The 21,255-nt window shown below is 38.3% G+C and overlaps 1 protein-coding gene across 1 annotated transcript in view; it reads right to left on the bottom strand.

Moving 5' to 3' along the window:
* Positions 1-21,255, bottom strand: part of NUMB (NUMB endocytic adaptor protein) — a 58,833-nt gene that overhangs the window by 18,401 nt on the left and 19,177 nt on the right. Inside the window, exons 2-3 of the mRNA XM_075712546.1 lie at positions 18,552-18,695; positions 4,687-4,761 (exon numbers count right to left, since the gene is read on the bottom strand). Coding sequence (XP_075568661.1) covers positions 4,687-4,761; positions 18,552-18,677 — 201 coding nt within the window. The 5' untranslated portion in view covers positions 18,678-18,695. The remainder of the gene's footprint in view (positions 1-4,686; positions 4,762-18,551; positions 18,696-21,255) is intronic.

Genomic DNA, 21,255 nt, shown 5'->3' with positions numbered 1-21,255 from the left:
CCTTCCAAGGCTTTACACAGTATTTATACAAATACTAGATAGTCATTCTACAACTCTGAATTGATAGGCTGAACAAGACCCCTTTAAAGTCAGCTCAGATAGGCACAGTTAGGCAAGTGCAAAGATACCAAGAGCTGAACGACAACTTCCTAAATTTCTTCAGCCTCAAAGCAATTATACCGATTGACCAATTCACATTAAGAAGAAGGCAGCACATGATTTTAAGCATATTTGCACGCAGTTTAGTTTATCGGCTTTATTTTGTTACCAGACTGTGAAAAGAAAACCGCAAGATCTGAACTGCTCTCCTGAGAGAACATTTCACCAGGCCTGGTGCTCTGCAAGCACAGCCACACGCTGCTCCACATTTGAGGGAAGCTGGCACAAAGCATATCGCTGTTCCTGTTATCTTTCCAAATTGTTTCGCTTGTAAGAAAACTGTGGTATAGCAGTAACGGGGAGGAGGTGGAGAATTGCAGATGAGACAGAGAGCATCTTTGTGACAGCCCCTGACCCCAAATTAACACCCTGCAATTCCAACATGTTGATCACTGATAACAATACTATATTAAAAATATTATTACAAATATCCTGAGGCAGTGTCTCAAGAATTGATTGACAAACAAGGCTGTATTTAAAACAAAGCTATGGTTCTGACGCAACCTAACAAAAGCCAGGAAACACAAAGTTAAGAAAGGAGTCAGTCTCAACTTTGCATTTCCTGCCTTCTGTTGCTGTGTGCGCCTCTGCCCGACGTCCTTCCATAGAGCTTTTTACGGAGTATCTGTACCATATTTATGTCAACTCAGACACTGTACAAAGAACATCTCTAAGTTCAGTCAGCTGAAAAGCTTAACAATTTTTAGAGGCAGGAATGGTTATGTGTTTGGACAGGATATGCTGAACACTAGGAGGGGAACTAATGGATTAATCACAGTGTTGTGTACATAATGAGAAGGGGTTGGATGCTGCTGCCAAGTTGAGCAATGACTATTGCATTACACTAAATAACAGCTTTTTAAAGATAGCAAAAGCTAAAGAGATTCACCAGAAGCTACCTCATTTTTAGGTGATGGTTAATTTTGCTCTCAGCAAAATGCTTATTAAACAAGATTATTTTTTTTAATAAACTAGAAAAGGTTAATGGAAAAGGTTAATGGAAAAGGCATCATGCAAAATGGGTTTTAAACAACACTAAGTTAATGTAGTTTAGAGATAACTAATGCATGTTTTAAAATTTTAAATTATGTCTCTTTACCTGCTAAAACAAGAACATATATTAAAACAAACGCATCATTTAAAACAAAAAGTGGCAAGTTAGAAACCAATACTACACGCTAAAGCTGATTTAAAATCAAAACATGACATGAGAGAGTATACTTTTGTCTTTATATGATGTTCCCATACCTGAGTCAAACACACTTACGGGGCCTTTACAAATTTATTTTCCAGTTTGCGCTAAATATTTTAAATTCAGTGAAATGGTTCCGAAAAAAAACCATTTAGCGCTTAGTGTCCAAATGCTAGGATCCTAACAGATATGAAATGTATACAGTTAGTAACATATCCCTACTAAGGGACAAATGTAAGCTACATTGGTAATATCCTACTAAGGGAAAAATGCAAGCGCCACTGGTAATATAAACCCATGTTAATAATAGACTGATAGCTGAATACATGGGTTTCTGACCTATTAATGAGACTGCGGTGCCATTTCATCAGACAGAAAATAGGGACATAACTCAAGTTTGTCATCATTCACTCTAAACAATATTATAACCTGCATATTATAGTATTGTTGGTGTGCAATTTCAGAGCTATACAACTGTAACAATGGAATACAGTATGGATGAGGGATTGTCTAGCTAAAAGTGGCTTCTTTTACTCAGTTGTCAATTAAACAATGCCTGAATACAACGCTCACCATCATCTGGTTTCAAGTTCTGCAAGATGGAGTGCTCAAAACCAATTACACTATGTTAAACAAGCAGGTAATGAAAAAAACCTGAAAGGTTATTTCCCCACAATAGAGACAAATATTTGTTTGCATTTTTTCTTTCAAAAGCAAAGCAGAAATTAAGCTATTCCTAAAACCAAGATTAACACTGTTCTATATTATGTTTTAAAATCCATTAGTCAACCCTAAAAAAGAACAGACTTTAGTTCCTCAAATGAATTGCCAACTGTTGGAGAACAAGAATTAAGACAAAAAAAATATTTCTACTAAAATAAGTAAAGACAGAACTTTAATTTTTAGAAGCTACAAGATACAGGTATTCAACAATTCTGTCTAAGAGAACAGAATTATTATTTATTGACTGGATTTATAAAACCTACACATTACCTGCAAAGAAAACAGTAAAGATTAAAATAGGCCACATACATTTCGATACAGTTTAACCATATGAAAAGTGAAGTCCAATTTCCCTTAAGCTAGTCTTTCAGTTTGAGCACTGCAGCTCAAACTTGTAATTCTTTCAAGACCAAGAGAAAACCCATCAAAAATAACCAAGTACTGTGAAAGCAAGAGACTACCAAAAGAACAAACTGTTTTCTTATCACATGCCTTGCATGCTGAAACATCATCCAGTGGTTTGGCTTTTGCTAAATAAGACAGCATACTGTACAGAAAAGAGCTTTCATTAATAGTAGAGTCCTAAAGAAATGCCCCCAGTTTAAAGCCTACATGCTGGGGGTGGGGGGCAGGGGTTGAATTCAGTGAGCAGCTCCAAATGAACCTTGGATCTGATGGAGTCTAGCAACTAAAGCGCACAAAGTAGTTTCAGTAATCTGAATCTTCCCCTTGGGGCCAAATAAGAATTTCGCCTCTGCTTCTCAACTTCCAACACTGACAAAGGAGACAATGCAAACAGCAATTGTAAGAGACGTGCGCTTATGTCTCATTTATATATAGACATCAAAAACTTCAAACAGCAGAAGAAATCAAAATTGTCTGAAGAACAATGTTGAATTTATGAGAATGGGTAAGTTCATACCATTCACAATTTGGAATAATGACATAGCACAGAAAAGGGAAATGAAATTATTTACTTCCAGAGAACGCACTGTAAAAGGTAGATACGCAAGTCTGACATTTGAATCAATAATCCAGGTGATCTAGAATCACAATCCTGGAATTATCCAGATTCCAGAAGAAACTGGGCACTATGCTTTTACTGTGTCTCATTATTTATAAGCTTAGCTACACTTCAGTGGCTTGTGAGCTTAAAGTTTATAAAAATACAAGAGAACAAATACTCCACAGCATAGTTCCCCAGAGAAGAGAATGACACAAGTTGAATAAAGTAGATACTGCAAGGTTATTTGGTGTGCTAATAGAAAGTATTCTGATAGCACAAAAACCAGAACAAAACAAAAACGGATGCAATTCATTATGTGGCCAGTACTTGCACTTTCAGCTACGTAAACTAAATCCATAGAACAAAGAAACTCATTTATATTTTGTGTGGCCCTTTTTAATAAAAAATCAATCACCAATTACTGTTGGACTGAATGGGAACAGATGGGATACGGCTTTAACAGGTTGCTATACATTAGCTAAGAGAGAAAAGAATGAAAAGACTTGATTTTAATCAGAGCACTAAACCAATTCAGAAACTTTACAGCACAACAGAAGGAAGAAAAAGCTGACCTATAATCCTCTGTTTGTGCTAGGAAGAAGGGAAGAACAGGTTTAGTTGGAAGCCATTTGAGCTCTCACACTTGGCAAGGAAAAAAAGCAATGTCCAGTAGCAGGTATCCTAAGTTAGCAAAAGTGCAGTAGAAGTGTTTGATGTACTTTCAGTAATTTTGTTGAGCTACAAGGATACAAGAGTTTCTTCCACTAAAGGCATCACTGAAGAATGTATATAGCTAAGACACATAAGGGAAGTGATGAAATGGATTGCAGTTCTCTATCTCCATTCAGACTTCAAATTGGAATGTTCTTTCTCCTTCTGTTCTCTTCAATGCTGTTTTAGCCTCAGTTCCTTGACAGACTGATCACTGCCTTTCTGGAGTTTGCTATTTCCGCAGGATTTTGTGATATTACTACTGCAGGAAAGAGATGACAAGACCTCTACAAATGAGCCACAGAAATACAAAGAGCTTTGAACGAGTGCCATTTACAGGAGCAAACGTTCACAGAAGCCAAACTAAGAGCAGCCCACTTCATGACATACCAGAATTAGGCAGCCTTCAGGCCACTTTGAGCAGATGCAAGCCAGATTATTTCATGCGTGACTACAATGTTGCAGTGCATTAGAAAAAAGCAGCCTAAATCAAGTAATATTTTGTATAATAATGGTGAATTAAGTCACTATTAAAGTGGCAGGCAACAGAGGGGGAGAGAGAGGGAGAGGAAAAGAGAGAGGGAGAAAGAACTGTTAAAAAACAATGGTTGAAGTCCCACGTGGGTACCAACTTAGTCTCAAAGGTCACAGAGGATTTTTACACATTTGTTTTGCAAATAGTTTCTGCAAGTAGAAAGAACAGTTGTAACTCTCTCCCTCTCATCATCAGATTAGCACGTCCCCCTAACTGCAGCAGTGCTCTCAAACTGGCCAACTGTTCTCCTAACATGGGTCAAAAGTTCAGTCTTTAGCTGGGGCACTGCTGCCGAATGGACCTTCTCCAGTAACGCTCAGAGCCCCAAAGCCAACTTTTTCAGGAAACAAATATACATACAGATTTCAGTCTCTTCACAGCCTCTTCACAGATATGCATTCCTCTGGATTCATCCACTTCGACATGTCCCAAGTACTGCAGGAAAGAGAGTATGGGGAGAAAAGCTTAATAGCTGCTCCTTAAACTCCCTGGATTTAAAAAATCCAATCCCTGAATTCATCTTAGTACAGCTGAGATGATAGACATTAACAGCACTCTGCTAGACATCTTTTGAGACCTGTATTTGGAGGTTTGACTTTGTATTTATATGGAGCACCAGCATCAGTAGAAAATCATAAGACATCTAGAAACTTTGAGGGAAAGAGACTTTCCTTACTCAGGGGAAAAAAAACTGAAAAGTAAAACTGTATTTTCCTGCTTATTCAGCATGACCTTTAGTCACTTTTTTTTTTACTAGCGTAGCATGAAAACCTTTAGTCAACACAGAGATGACTGAATAAATTATTTTTGAATAATGATAAATATATTATCAAAACCTGAATTATACTACATCATAAGACATCCAAATATATTTGAATGTTCATGTCCACACACAAGAAATTTCAATGTTGCAAACAGAAAACATCCTGCTTTTTTTCTTTTGTTTCCCTCCTGTTTTTCAACATTGTAAGCAGAAATTGTTTATCTTCATTATGACACCAGTCTCTTATGTGGACAATGAAACATTCACCATTCTCACAAAAAGTTTTAAAAAAAAATATCAGTTTTCTGTATATTCATCTTATCAAGCACTACTTAAAAAAACTAGCAAAACAACATTCAACAGAAACTGCAAGTTTCAGAGCTTTTAAATTAATAACCAAGAAAAATATTAGCCTATAGAGAAAGCAATTTCATGAAATACATCAGAGTGTATTGCTCGGGGTACTGTGAACAGTTTCATTTTACATTCGGGGAGCAGGTGGGGGGAAGCTCTAAGTTTTCCAGCTTCTCCCTACCTTTTCCACTTGTAGTTCTTCCTGATAGGGGAAGGAAATTTTCTCTCAGAACATTCATATCCTTATTCAAAGTACTTAACTCTTGAAGAAAACCATAGAAACTATTAAATAAAAGCTTTCTGAAGTTCTGTAATAAGAGGTATATGTCAAAGAAAATTACCCCAATTTATGTGGCACTGTAAGAATTGTATGCAATTCAGCATTTATATTCTAGACTAGCTAGAGTGAAGAAATGGTTTTAAAATATCAGAATCAATACTTGCGTCACTTAATGCAGTGGTAAACCTAGGTTTAATAATCTATTGAGAAGTCCCACTCCATCACAGAATATTCTGTCATGAGTAATCTGAAATCTCTCAGTTTTTGTTTCATTAATTAGGATACCATATTTAACTAGATGGACAAAATAAGATTTCACTCTTTAGCACCACATTGAAACACTATATCAGAACAACATAGATTCAACTAAATGGACAAACTCAAACTGTTCTAAAGATTTAACAGAAATTTGAAAGTTGAGGGTTTTTTCATGCAAGGCAGAATGCTCCAAAAAAAGGAGACTCTACATATCACCATACACATCATTAAACTGCTGAAAGATTTAAAAGATCTTAAGTAACAGGCAGCTTTAACCTTAAATCTCACCATGTGGCATTTTTAAAACAGTAGATCTGGATGGAACAATTCTACAAGAATTTCATTTAAACGAGCCCTCACAGCTGGAAAACAGCTTGAAAAATGCATTGCATAGAAACTACAAGATAAGTAAGAGATCTGACATTTTAGAGCTTTTGCAAAATGAGCTCTGTGAGGCTGAAGGCTTATAATTGAACACTGGAGCTGCCAAAACAGCAACTGTACTCCCTCAGCTGAGCTTGCTGAACACTTGCGCAAGATCTTCAATTCTCCAGAACACACACTAACTAGAAAATTTTAATCCTAAAAATACACAAATAGTAACAACCAAAGATGTATTTACTGTGTGTCTGGAAATACATATTTATATCAACAGTTATCATAGATGGATCTTCGATTCTGCTATGACTCCTCTGGAAGTTCCAGAGATGCAGAAATTCTGTGGTTATACATATGCGTCATGGGAAAGTTTTGAGTTTAGTTAACTTAAAAAAAATTGTCAACTTCTCTTTAAAAAGGGAGGGATATAGACAGGAATAAAGCTGAGGTTTATAGAGGGCAGGAAAAAAAAGATACATGCATAGAATGAACCATCTAGTTTGCACGACCATTAAGTAAAGCATCATACAAATAGAGGACGACTTTCGGATTTCCTGAGCTATCTGCACATCTCATTTACCCCAGTGTAGGCAAAATGTTTCCAACTGAAGGTCGGAACCATTCAGTCCCTGTACTTGGCAACCTGCCTTTTGCTTGGAAAAGGGAGAAACAGAGCAGGGTAAATATTGCCTCATGTCACACTCCAAAACAGACAACCATTTTCCCCTGTGTTGCCAAATCTCAATTCAAGTCCCATGCTCCAACTTTCAGCAATCAGTCATGCCACTGCTGCTAGAGACAGCAAGTTTAGCTGCAGTTTTCAATACTACTTCCACTCCAGTGAATGGGGACATTATTGCATGTATCAAGTGCATCTACCCACACCAAAAGGGTACAATCCACAGACCTCATTAAGCATCAATCAATTCTGAATTATAAAAGAAATTACACTGCCACACAATACTTCTTTATGATATAGAGGACAAAAGGTGCTTTGTTTGCACTTACACTTTATGCTTTAAGCCCTTCATCAAAAAAAACTTGTTCTTCCTATTGCACCATTTTTGCAGAAGCCAGGAGCTCATCGCATCAGTATCAGTAGCCTTGCTCATTGTACAGGCAGTTTCAAAATTTTTCCTGGCTCTTTTTCTGGGGTGGGGCAGTGGTGTGTTAATTCCTTATAGATAAAAACATATTTTTAAGTTACTTTCTCGTAAAAGTAACTTTCACCTGTATAATCAGAACACTCTGGTCCTCTTCTTTTTCTAGCCAAGCCTCCCTTAAGCAGCAGGTCCCCTTCCAAGTCTTCAGGCTTATTTCTAAAAACTTTTTTCCCCTACCAGACTGAGAGTAGATATACATGGCTCCTGTATTTAACCAGTGCTACACTAGTTATCTGACTTTGAATGGGTAGTAATGAAAGACGTAAATATTTCTTCAAGAAACTTGGCAAACAGCTCTGCCACAGACCAAGACCTTTTCTACTACCCTCATATTTTAATCAGAAGTATTGAATTGTAATTATATCACTACCGAGCCTTAAATTTGGAATATTAGCTCAACTTATTAGTGCAACAGCATTTTATGAATGACATTTCAAAATTTAATAGAGAAAGAAAATACAGCTGCTAGTTAGAATAAGACATGGTCTGCTCCTTACAGCCTGAAATGGAAGTTAAACACCAGAATTTAGGATTTAACAAAAATTATTTTGTTAATCGCCATCAACGGTCACCAAACTCTGCTGTCCTGCTACAGAAAAGAGACTGCATGGAAACCACTTTAAAAAGCAGATACACAAATCGCACGCTTTTATGCACAACCTTTCAGGATCTCTGAAAGGAACTTCCCTTTCAAACTAAAGGAGAAGAAACATACTGTGAAGTGCCTGCACAGCAACTTGTCCTATATAAGTAAAATCTCATGCAAACCCATCATGGCACATTACCACAAACACACTCAAGGGCTGGAACACATAATTACTGGGTGCACAAAATCGATGTGAACTGCATAAGCCATACCATGGTGCCTGATGACTTTGCAGAACAGTAAGGAAGGGGGTACCCCAGACATATTTGCAAAAAGTACTCTTTGTCACAAGGAACACTGCAGCTAGCATTCTTGGAGAAAGCAAGTACTTTTCCATCATGAAAATGTGCATAGTAGGAATGCAGTATTAATATTGAATGCATTCCTACTTAATTTCCATAGCAACCAATGAATGATAGTCATGACATCAGCAATTCTCAGCCATAAGATGTTTTGTAAGAGATTTAATCGTTATACCAGAAATTAACCACCAATGCTTTTACAGAAAGCTAAAATCCTTGTGGACACAGTCCACATACAAAGTAACATAAAATAAAAGCTCTAATCCAAATAAAATACTTTCAGGGGCTGCTGGAGAACCCCTTAACACAAACATTTTTAAAAGAGAAGTATTGCTTATATTAACATTTTCAGAAAAAAAAAAAAAGATGAGATGATGGTACAGCAAGTAATGAAAACTTTCCCTTCACCTCTGGGCTTTACGTTCTCTTTCACAGATGATGGTATTCAGCATCAACCTCAAGTCAAACAGAAAGCAATCAACACAGGAACAAGTTAAACTGGCACACAGCAAAACACCCTTAGAACTTGAAAAGTGCTTGAGAAACTTTATTCTTTTTCAACATTTTTAACTTTTTCCAACTTCACCTAAAAATTAACAACTTAAGTTACCATATCAAGTGTTTTTGGTGAAGCTGTCCTACTGCCTTCCCCCAAATACACGCTATTGAAATTGCTCCTAAGAAAACATCAAGGACTCATGTACCAGGTCAGAAACACTGCTAGTCAGAAACAAAACAGATCTACCATCTGTGTCCTAGTACAAGAAATAATGCCCTGATATTATTTCTTTGTTTTCATTTCTTTCACAAATACTTGGCCGACTGAGCTTTCAAAATTTCAAAGTTCAATAATAATAGCTGGCAAAAAGAAAGATTTTTCACCAGTATACCTTCCACCTGGACAACTCAGTCAGGACAGTTTTGTTTGTTTGAGCCTGGTAATACACTACTACAGACTGCTTTCCAAACAGACGAAGCTACACAAGTCAATGAAGTTCCCTCTGTAACAGCAGATGTCAGCCTCGCCTCTGTGCCTGGGAAGATCATGGAACAGATCCTCCTAGAAGCTATGCTAAGGCACATGGAGGACAGGGAGATGATTCGAGACAGCCAGCATGGCTTCACCAAGGGCAAGTCCTGCCTGACCAATCTAGTGACCTTCTATGACAGACTGACTACATCAGTGGACAAGGGAAGAGCTACGGATGTCATCTGTTTGGATTTCTGTAAGGCTTTTGACACCGTGCACCACAACATACTTCTCTCTAAATTGGAGAGATATGGATTTGATGGGTGGACTGTTCGGTGGATGAGGAATTGGTTGGATGGTTGCATCCAGAGGGTGGTGGACAATGTCCCAATGTCCAGATGGAGACTGGTGACAAGAGTGTCACTCAGGGGTCTGTACTGGGACCAGTACTGTTTAGTACCTTCATCAATGACACAGACAGTGGGATTGAGTGCACCCTCAGCAAGTTTGCAGACAACACCAAGCTGAGTGGTGTGGCTCACACACCTGAGGGATGGGCTACCATCCAGAGGGACCTGAACAAACTTGAGAAGTGGGCCCATGTGAACCTCGTGAGGTTCAACAAGGCCAAGTGCAAGGTCCTGCATCTGGGACAGGGCAACCCCCAATATCAATACAGGCTGGGGGATGAAGGGATTGAGAGAAGCCCTGTGGAGAAGGACTTGGGGGTACTGGTGGATGAAAAGCCAGACACGAGCTGACAATGTACAATCACAGCCCAGAAGGCCAACTGTATCCCGGGCTGCATCCAAAGAAGCATGGCCAGCAGGTTGAGGGAGGTGATCCTGCCCCTCTGCTCTGCTCTGGTGAGACCCCACCTGGAGTACTGCATCCAGCTCTGGAGCCCTCAGCACAAGAAGGACATGGACCTGTTGGAGCGGGTCCAGAGGAGGGCCACAAAAATGATCCGAGGGCTGGAGCACCTCTCCTATGAGGACAGGCTGAGAGAGCTGGGGCTATTCAGCCTGGAAAAGAGAAGGCTCCAGGGAGACCTTATTGCAGCCTTTCAGTACTTAAAGGAGGCTTTTAAGAAAGATAGGGACAAACTTCTTAGCAGTGCCTGTTGCAATAGGACAAGGGGTAATGGTTTTAAACTCAAAGAGGGTTAGATTTAGACTAGATATGAGGAAGAAATTTTTTATGATGATGGTGGTGAAACATTGGGGCAGGTTGCCCAGAGACGTGGTAGATGCCCCATCCCTGGCAACATTCAAGGTCAGGCTGGACGGGGCTCTGAGCAACCTGATCGAGTTGAAGATGTCCCTGCTCATTGCTGGGGGGCTGGACTAGATGACCTTTAAAGGTTCCTTCCAACCCAAACTATTCTATGATTCTATGTTCACATGTGCTGTTTTATTTGCAATAACAGATTAGGTTCTTCAGATTACATTTGAAACTGGACAGATGCAGGAAATGAGCTTACTGTAAGTTTTGGCCAAGGTGTCCCGTGCTAGGGAACTAGCTGCCATAGAGAAAAGCACACCACCATTTCCTTGGTATTTTTCCTAGAGGCAGCGACATTCCTCTTTCTTCTTCTGTGTAAGTACTATTCTCTCTACAACTGAGGTATTATTTGTAACTGTGAGACTGACTACTTGGCATCTGCATGTGTAGATAGACTTCTGGAATTGGTATTGCTCAACAGTTAAAGCCTGAGCTCCACAGTTTCACAGTGAAATGCTGTCTTGTAACTAGACATAAGCTTAAATCCAGAAAGCCCAGATATGTCTTACAGCTGAGCTATTTTTCCACTGCCTTCTGTAAGATTTACATCCCAATGTTCAATACTTTATTTCTCTCCTCTCTCACACCAATGCTCCTGCTTTTTTAATTTATCAGTTTGAAGCAGATGTTTGCTTAGAGCTGTAGAAGCATAGACAACAGAAACTCCATGACCAAGCATCAACAAACAAACAAAGCTTAATTCTGCTTAGTCAAAGCTACAGGTTAGTTATGACGCTACAGGTGTCCTTAGGGTCTGACTTCTTCTACTTCCCTACATCACCAGAAATGAAAATGTCTCATCAACCTGTTAAACCCTGCCAAAACAGGAGCTGTAACAGCCTATGACTGCTAAATGTCTCTGAATAACATGGGTCAAGAGAGTCTAACTCTAAAAACAAAGCAGTATCTATACCAGTAGTTCTCCATGTCCCTTCACATGACACTCACCTAAGAGGCATACCATGCATTTCACTTACTGATTCCCGTATCATTTTTATCAGTGTCAACAGAAACAACACTGTGAGGAAATAACAAACATTTCCAGTTAGGACTACTGAAGATGAAGTAGCAAAGCTCAATACAGGATATCCAAGTGCTATATTCTTCATATTCTCACAAATCCCTAAAACAAGGCAGAGAAGGAACTCGGGAGGTTATGTAGGACAGCACTTACCTCAAGGCAGGATCTACTTTCACATCTGTATCAGAGAAGTCAGCCTGGAAGTATTATGACATTTCTGTAACTGGACATCAATAGATGTCCATCACTGGACCTTTCTATTCTGCAGCTTACATGCCTCACTGTCAGAAAGGGAGGTTCCTTCGCTGAGTTGTTGTTAATGCCTATCCTAAATTTCCCTTGATGAGGCTTAAACCCACTATTTCTCCTCGCCCCTTTACAGCTTCAAGTATGTACTGTTAGACTTAGGTTTTCAATTGTTCACTCTAATGTGCAATTCCTACTTTTCCAGGAGTTCAGCATTAGTAAATAAATTTTATTTTTTTTTAAAGAAAATTTTAAAGAAAATCAAGTGTTGATAGCACAGTTTTATAAACACAGTGCACATTGTACCTTTTCTTCAAGTCCTGCAAAAAATTCATTTTCCATTTATGACACTGGAAATCCCCTAATTTTAAAAAACAAAATACCCAGAATTAAAAAGTATGATTCAATGAAGACTTTTGGATTTCCAACACCTAAATTACATTTAAAAGAAATATTTCTGCAAGGATATCCAAACCCTTTTTATGGCTCTAAACATTAACAGTCATATCTTTAAAACAATTTGAAGTTAACTAAAAAATTTAAGAATTTGACCTTGGCCAAAGACAGGAGAGTTTTAAAACTGATTAAGAAGCTTCATTTAAAACTTCTTGTTTGCAATGCTATTCAAACAAAACTAAGGGTTGGACACAAGTGTGAAAAGTTTAATGATTAGGGATTGCATTACATTCCTTTTAATAGTGACAAAAATGCATAGGAATATATTGGAGGCAAGTCTCACCTTCTGTTATAATCACCATTCTTTTATAATTAGCTGTCTTTAAGCTCTTTTCCTGTGACCTTAAATGCTGTAGGATTTTTAAAATGTACTTTTGCTTGCTGCTGGGTTAGTATTCAGTAGGAATGGTTATTGTTCATTGCTAACATCAGTTCATGCCTTAAGAGGTAGGGATTTGTAGTGTTTAATGTGTAAGACTGTGCAACATTTCAGAAATCAGCAGATTTGTCACATTAACTTCTTAAAAATACTTAACATAGTTTCCAAAGACTATTCAAGCATCTCAGGCTTTCACAGTCAAAAATATCACATGCCTAACTTAAAGGCACTTCAGCATCAACATGCTGGTAAACTCTTTCACAGCTACTATTGTTTCCAACTAGAAGTGCATTTAAAACATGAAATAAAAGCCACAGTTACCTGTGCTGAGTAGCAGTCTTTCTTATCTGGAGGAACAGAATGGCATGCAAGCTGTATTTATAAACTGATTAAAAATAAGAAGTTGTTTTTAATATGAGATTTAGAAATTTGACATTAAGCAATAAAGTTCAATACGTAAATTCCAAAACTAAACAGGACAACTGGGCAGATACTAGCGGCGCAAGAGCGCACAGCAAAGTGACAGAAACAGCCTATTTCCTGCTGACAGCAGTTTCAGCAGGGCCATGTATGGTGGGCATAATATGCTGCTGGGTCAACAGGGCCCCCAGTGATGGGAACTGATGCTCACAGGTCCCAGTGAGGATACTCTACAGGGCTCAGCACACGTTGTTCCCTTTTCTTCTGTCTCTGCTTCAACACAGAGCAACACGGTGTCCTCCAAACATCTCCCACCAAAGCAAGGACTAGATAGGAAACAGCTGAGGAGTATTTACTCTGAAAAGTCAGTTCTTTTACGTGTGAATGTACAACTGTATCCATACAATTTTTATCTGTGAACACCAACACAGAAATCAAGATTCAGTGGGAAGGCTAACTCACATGATACCAGGCACTCGGCAGCAAACCCTGTACGTAATGACTTGATGATCTTAAAGGCCTTTTCCAACCTAAATGATGCTGTGATTCTATGACTTCAAATTAAAAGATACAAATGTGGTTTGTCGCTCTTCCACATGGACTTTTTTCACTGATATCTTCAGTCTTCCAGTTGAAATAAATGGAATAAAATACGCAAGTAAACTTGCAGGCTACGGGCAACAGTAGCCTTAGATGCGTTAAGGCCAAAAGAGACTGACCATGAAAAACATGAAAATGACAGAATAAAACTAATTAAATTAATCCATGATATATGTGACTGTTGTGTCTTCTAGAACCTAGAAGTAACCTGTGGTTACAGGTAGGAATCAGCTGTTAATGTTCTCTTTAACGCATCCGGTTGGTGAGAACCACCAAGAACTTGCAAACGTTTGGTTTGTTTAGCACTTAAGTAGAGGGAAATGACCTAATTTTTCTGATATAAATTTCGCAGGCCAGTTACTCTAAAGTGCATTTGTATGAATAAGAACTACTTACCCAGAGGGACATTTGAAAAGGCATTTCAGACAAAAGAAGCCCTAGTGTCAAATATTTTAGTCATTAAAACATAGAACAGCTGCATGTTCTCAGTGAGGTAGTGTCTGGAGCAAGAAAGCAAGTTTGAAAATGTGTGTGTCAATGAACTTCATTTTTTGCAATTATGATGCATAAAGATTGTGTAAAAAAATTATAGCACTGATAAGTGCAGCTGTAACGTCTGTTAGAATAATCTACTTCTGAACAGTTTTGAACGCAACGTCTCCGTCTAAGTCTCTTATACATTACATATATCTGGCACAGTTTTCCTCTCAGAGGGAGGATTCACTACTGAAACACAGCAGTTACTTCTTAGTTTGTTAGGACAGTGGAAGAGAATTTGCCCCTGAAAATACTCTTCTGTGCAGATTTTCCAGCAGCTGTAACAGTGCCACACTTAATAATGGGACAACTCTGAGCACATCTATAAAAGCTGCAATGTATCATGCCTCCACACTGCAAAAATTAGGAGAGCAATACCATTATGTTCCCAATGGAATAGCAAAAGTCTGCATGTCACACTTGTCTAAACGCAAGTTTAACATCCTTTTCATACCTTTGCTGACAGACGGGCACCTGTCTCTCTGCTGATGCAGTGGAGTGCAAAAAACCCCACATTGACTACGCTCCAGACTCCTGGCTCTTCTTTCAATGCAACTTTAGCAGATTCACAGCAGTTTATGCAGAAGAGCACTGCAGGAAAGTCTGTAGCCATTCCAAGGCTCTGTTTTGTATGTGTCAGATTACCACCTCAAGTGTGGTTAGATTTCCAACACAGTGAAGAGCTATCTGTAAATACATCCTACACACGCTAAGATGACTGAGAAAATACGATCAGTAGCTGGTTACATATAACACAGCCACTTCAACTAGTGGAAAACCACAAACTGTTAAACAACAACAAAAAAACCCAACCACATCACCAAAAAACAACAACAAAAAAGATGCATTATTGCCTAGATGTAACAGCACGCACCCAGGATTATCACCACCTCCAAATTCACAAGCACAGCACTGGAGAGAACCAACTGCACATCAAATCCACTTCCCTGAATTTTAAAGCAACAATGTAATAGGAATTTTGCCAATACTTTCCACAGAGCATCTTCTCTACTGAAATGAAAACTACCCATAGATACATCAGATTTGCTCAAAATCCAACAGCACACTTACGGACTTTAATTAACTAATTAACAATAAGGATCAGCTGTGGATGTAGCACAGGAAGAGCTTCAAGAACTGTGCCAACATAGAAAACCTTTCAATAACATTAAATCTGTTTGCAGTACAGCATCCTCAAAGCGCAATGAATGAGCAGCTACTGGAGTCCCTGTCCAACATTAATAGAACGAAGCCCAGAGGCAGAATGAAATCCTATTTACAACACGACTTTCAAAGTGCTTCCACATGTTCTGTAATACCTAAAAAAGAATAAATCTGTGCTAGCACTCTACAAACACCCCAACACTGGGCAAAATATAAATGCCCAACGGCAAGAAGTGAAAACACACACAAACTTAACAGTACTTTACGAGAGTGACATATCTTTCACCCATCAAACTTTCATGATCTTTCTCTTTTACAAGAGCAAACAGAGCAAACACTCCCTACTCTGCATTTGCACTAGTCTCCTCTCTCCAAAAAAAGAGTGTTAGTCTTACCTAAGTGAAATAGCAAGCATTAGAAGAAATAAAGCCCTCAACATGGCTGCTACTACATTAGTTTCACATATTTTACACCTGATATACAGGTAAAATCTTTGTCATCGCTGCAAAAGCCAGACTCCAGTCTTTCTACTCAGCTATGCTTTTAGCTCCAAAGAACTATGGCTGACGATTTTTACAGAGTGGGCAAGGCAAACCATAAAGAATAAGGACAGACTAACCCCTCCAGAAACATATGAAACTGTGGTTGAGCAGCTATACTACAGGCAATGGGCCACTCTGGAATTCCCATTTAGGAACTTTTAAGAAAATGAAGATATTTTCACCATGTTTCAGACTTGAATGCATTCCTATTCATTAACCATTTTTCCCAAAATATCTCAGTTTATTCTGCTCCATTGAGGAGCATCAGGAAGAAAACTCACCCCATCAGATATTTAAGGACATAGGCAACAGCATACTTTTCCTGGAACGTATGAATTTCCAAATAATACCCAAGAACAGCATGACAGGATACTCTCCTTCAATAGCACAAAGTTCCATTCTTTTTGTGAGCAAAATATAGTACCACCCACTAAACCGATGACTCTACATCTGGTTTATCTCGTTCACTCACAATGGCATACTTCCTGTCTGTATCTATTAAACACCAGTTAACACCCACTTTGCATCCCAAGCCTAATAAAAATTTCCACTACTGCCCATCTCAAGGCACAGTATTTTGGAAGATAAATTCTAATCGAATGAGCTAAAACACCTCTTAGCTTTGAATTGTTCTGATTTTAAGTTTTCATCTAATTGCAAAGTCTTTAAAATATTAAGTCTACTATTCTGACCAAATAAAGAAATGTATGTAAAGATGCATTTACTTCAGAGTATTTGTTCCAATGAACAAATTAAATTAATTCAGTAAATTCCAATATAAAGTGGGCAAATAAGGGTAAACAAGTGCCATTATGACGACAGGATGCAAAGACTCATCCATTCCTATGCCTCTTCGGCACAAAAGAGCCCAAAACCTTTTTTGACTTTGGGTACATGTGCCCAGAATAGATGAATGCTTCATTTAAATACAGGAAGCATTTGTCATTATAAGTGCAAGTCCTGACTGAGAGTTAAAAAAAGTCAGTCTTTAAACAGTAAGAAGTGGTTCACACCCTTTGTGTTCAGTAAAGGACTGAAAAAGCTGGAGTAAAACTAGATGTCTAGAAATTGAGCATTTTGCTTTTCAACCTGTGTAATGGCTTAATTATTAAAAAATAACAACCCTTAAGCTAACAGCTCTGTTTTCTCCCAGACAGTGTTAAACCTTAATCCAAGTTTGAGCTTCCACAGAGCAGTTACTCACTTTCAAAGCTTTGGCAAAACACCATCTCAGTTTAGTATTGGATTACAGTTCCTTCCTTCTAGCAGAAAACTAACACAAGACAAATAAGCAAGCGACCATAATAAACTAGAAATATTATATACACTTGAGTATATGTAACAGCACACATAAGCAACTATAGTAGGCTAAAGTAGGGCATGAACCTAGTGTGAAAGTTACCTCAAATTTATTGTATATCTGCACATACCCACAGCTTTATAGAAATATGTAACAGCCTGGTTCAAGAGTTCCACCTAGCAACATTGCCTGTTTAACTATCGAACAGAACTGCAAGTATAATACAGATAAAAACTAATAAAAGGTCTTTAGGTGTCAGAACCATAGACTGTTTTCCTTGTGCATAGATATTTAATCCGTTACCTTTCCATAAATGTCATCTGCTTACAATCTATTGCAGAGTTAGAATTAGCGTGCTTTAAGGAAGAAAGCTTTTGATTACAAGGGGAACATATGCAACAAGACACCTTAAATTTCATATTTGTTTTATTATTATATTTCTTAAGTATTAATATTAAATATTATTCTAAAAATATTAAAATAATACTGCTTCTTAAATAAAGGGGAAGGAGAAATGGTGACATAAAAGAAAGTACCTATTTATAATACTTGGATAATCTGGAATGAGTTCTCAGAATTCAAAAAGGTGATTTCAGTTTCACATGCATTAATAGTCTGTAATACACACACACACACAAAATCGTAGTACAGAAGACACTCTCAGAAGTTAGCAAGTGCTTATAACCTCAAGCACTGGAAGGAAACCCAGGTGTTACTTTGCAATGTTTTCAATTATCAAAAGGGAGGAAGGATTCCTTTCCAAGCACAACCCACCACTTACCTTACAAGTCAAACTGTAACTCCACTTTTAACAGAGAGAACCAAGTACCCTTCCATGCAATCCAAGAGGTCTATCATTTCTGCTCTTCCAGAAAAATGAAGACAAGTATTATATTACTCCTCTGCCTAGCTACACGATTTATTTCAACTAGATAATAATGTAGGATATCTCAGTGATTTTCCAAGGCGTTTGTTACATGAGTCATCTGGCTTTGGGAAAAAAAAAAAAAAAGCCACATCCTTTGCAATGAGAGCTGACTGTAAAATAGGTCAGCGTATAATGAACCATGCCGCTGGCTTATGCTTGCCAAAAAAAACCCCAAATAATAATTCATGGCAAGAGTACCTCCTGGATATCCAAAAGAAAAGCAGAAACTCTTACCTTAACAGGAAAGCTACACTTGCCAGTACGAACGCCTTCTTCATCAGTCTGCCACTGATGAGGCCTACTGGCCTCCGGGACATAGACATCTTTCTTTCTCCTAAAGCTTTGCCGTAATTTGTTCATTTCTCAGATTTTCACGTCCTAGAAGAAGAAAAAAAGAATATTGCCAATAGGCACCAAAACACACATTTAGCCACTTTGGGTCAACCACTATCATGACAAATGTCCCCATGAAAAATCTGAGCTTCTGCAAATATGAATGGGGGTCCCTGCAAAAGGAAAATATTTTTGGACATAGATTCAGAGAAAGATAGATATTCACTTCAACGTTGAAAACACAAATCCACATTACTTGTTTAATACCTTTCCACAGCAACTGAAGCATTAGACCCAGGAATAACTATTAGTCTGAGCATAAGGTTACCTAAAATAGCTGACAGAGAAGCTCTGAAGAGTGATGCGCATGAAATCCTGCCTCCACAAATTTAAACACGTACCTAGAGCGACCAAGCAGGACACCATTAGCACAAGCTTCCAAGGCACCCATGCAAGGCAAGGATTCATAGCCCTAAGACTGCTCCTAAAATTAGGTGCTTGTGCTGTTCTTTAAGTACGAGTGACAGGTTCATGCTTTTACTAAGGGGCACAGACCAGCCCTTGCCTAGTCTACTGGTAGAAGTTCATATGTTTTAATGAGAAGTGCACTGAATTGACTTCCAGGTCCTGGGTAAATCTCTAAAATTACGTACTCTTACCTCTTCAGAAGGGGAAGACAGTTCTGTAATTACACTTCCAAAGGCCAGAATTAGATGCTTTTTACACACTATTCTCTTATGTACTGGTTTCTATATACTACCTAAACTACCCTTTAGACATGCTCACTTTTTTACTAGATTCAAACTACAATTAGCCAAGAAGCTATCAGAGAAAGTATTACCAATAAAAAGACTCAATATTCAGCTACAGAAGTAAAATCATATGGGATACAATGTGGGGAACATAGAAAATTTTCTGAAAGGCTTCTTGACATATTGCTGCTCTTTTCTGTAAAAGAAACCTGGTTACAAACATGATGTCTCATTTTGATAGAAAAAGACACTGCAGAGCACAAGGCAACAAAATCTAACTGTATTATATATGCTTATTTCCCGTTAGATGAACTAAGCTACAGAATATAGATGTTTATGGGTGCCAATAGGCAGCCTTTGAATGAAAGCAGCTTTAAAAGCAGTTTGAACACTATTTTAAACCTGAAAAGATCTAGTGTTTTCCAGTTAAAATTGTTTGACATAGGTGTGAAAAATCAACATGTTCATGTTTGTGGTATCTGGCATTTAAGAAGCTTAAATTCAAAATGCAACAATTTCAAAGCTGAACAGAAGTCAGAAATTAAAAGCATTACAGAAAAATCACTGCCTAGTACTACTTCTGATCAGCCAAATCAAAAATACTAAATTGTTTTGTATCTCATGACGCACTTCACTTTAGCCATTCCAAGTTTTTAACAAAAAGGTCACTGACTCCCCAAACTGTTGCTTTCCTCCTCAAGCTGTAGAGTCAATTAGGCAAGTCAGTTCCCACTGTATCTTATGGGCATGGCATTGGCTCATTTCTCTAGAATCTTCCATGTTTCCGTAATCTGTTAAAAGCAATACTGTAAAATAAGTAATAATTTAAAGATATACCCATGGATAAAGAAAGCACCACTATGTCACTAGAAATGGGAAATTCTGGTGAATGTTACTACTTGAAGTGCAAGTAAGCATGCTACTTGTGCGCACGAGTTCAGTGACAAATGAATGCAATGCTGCCCAGTCTTGTAGCATTGCAGGGCATTCTTTCAGCATAAGCGATAATTCCTGAAGTGTTTCTATATTAGCAAACAACCAGACCAACCTCCACTTTTGCAGCAAACACCTGCACTCAAAGCTGCTTGATGAGCATTTGAAAGCAATAAGGTGTGGCACTCCAAGCAATCCAAATCTCTCATGTAAATTAAGTGAAGGGTTTAGATGTACAACAAAGGCTAGACAACTGTCCCTGGGAGGAAGCACGTACCTCAAATAGCCACGAGTTCTAACAAACAGTGTAAGAGCAGGGATAGGAAGCTGCTCAGGGATTCTCAATCACAATTATCTAGTTACAAAGCAGTGTTAGCTTCATTCCTTCATAGCTGCAAAATGCCTGACATAACCAGTAACATAAAATATTTTCTTGAATTTACTTGGTGGGATTTAGAGATTAGAATGCGTGCAAAATAAAAAACATGCACATCTCTTGCCACAAAACAAGCTGAAGCAGCTCCTCTATAAACACAATTTCTTTATTTTACAAGCTAAAAGCCATTTAAAAATCTTTGAATGTGCAAAAGCAATTCTGGAAGTTTTAAGAGGAGGTGCAAGGCTTCTGTTCTCCATTAAGGCTTAGGGATGCATCAGAGCAGTATTAGTTATGTATTTTGCTTTACAAACTGCAGACAGAGGAGTCTATGCATCACTGAGTCTAAAGGAACCAGAATTTCAAGGGGGACCATTCAACCACCTCAGGCAGGTGATATATACTGCAGCAAATTGAAACACGGCACCTCAGCTCTTGAGGACAGACACCCGCTCTTGTCCCTACTGAAGACTGGCAGTGCCACAGCACGACAAGCAAAACCGCTGCTCCAGCTGCTTCAGTGCAAAGCTCAGGACTCCGGTCC

Source organism: Pelecanus crispus, chromosome 6 (assembly GCF_030463565.1).
Source record: "Pelecanus crispus isolate bPelCri1 chromosome 6, bPelCri1.pri, whole genome shotgun sequence".
Taxonomy (NCBI): Eukaryota; Metazoa; Chordata; class Aves; order Pelecaniformes; family Pelecanidae; genus Pelecanus; species Pelecanus crispus.
This window is presented reverse-complemented; position numbering and strand designations above follow the sequence as displayed.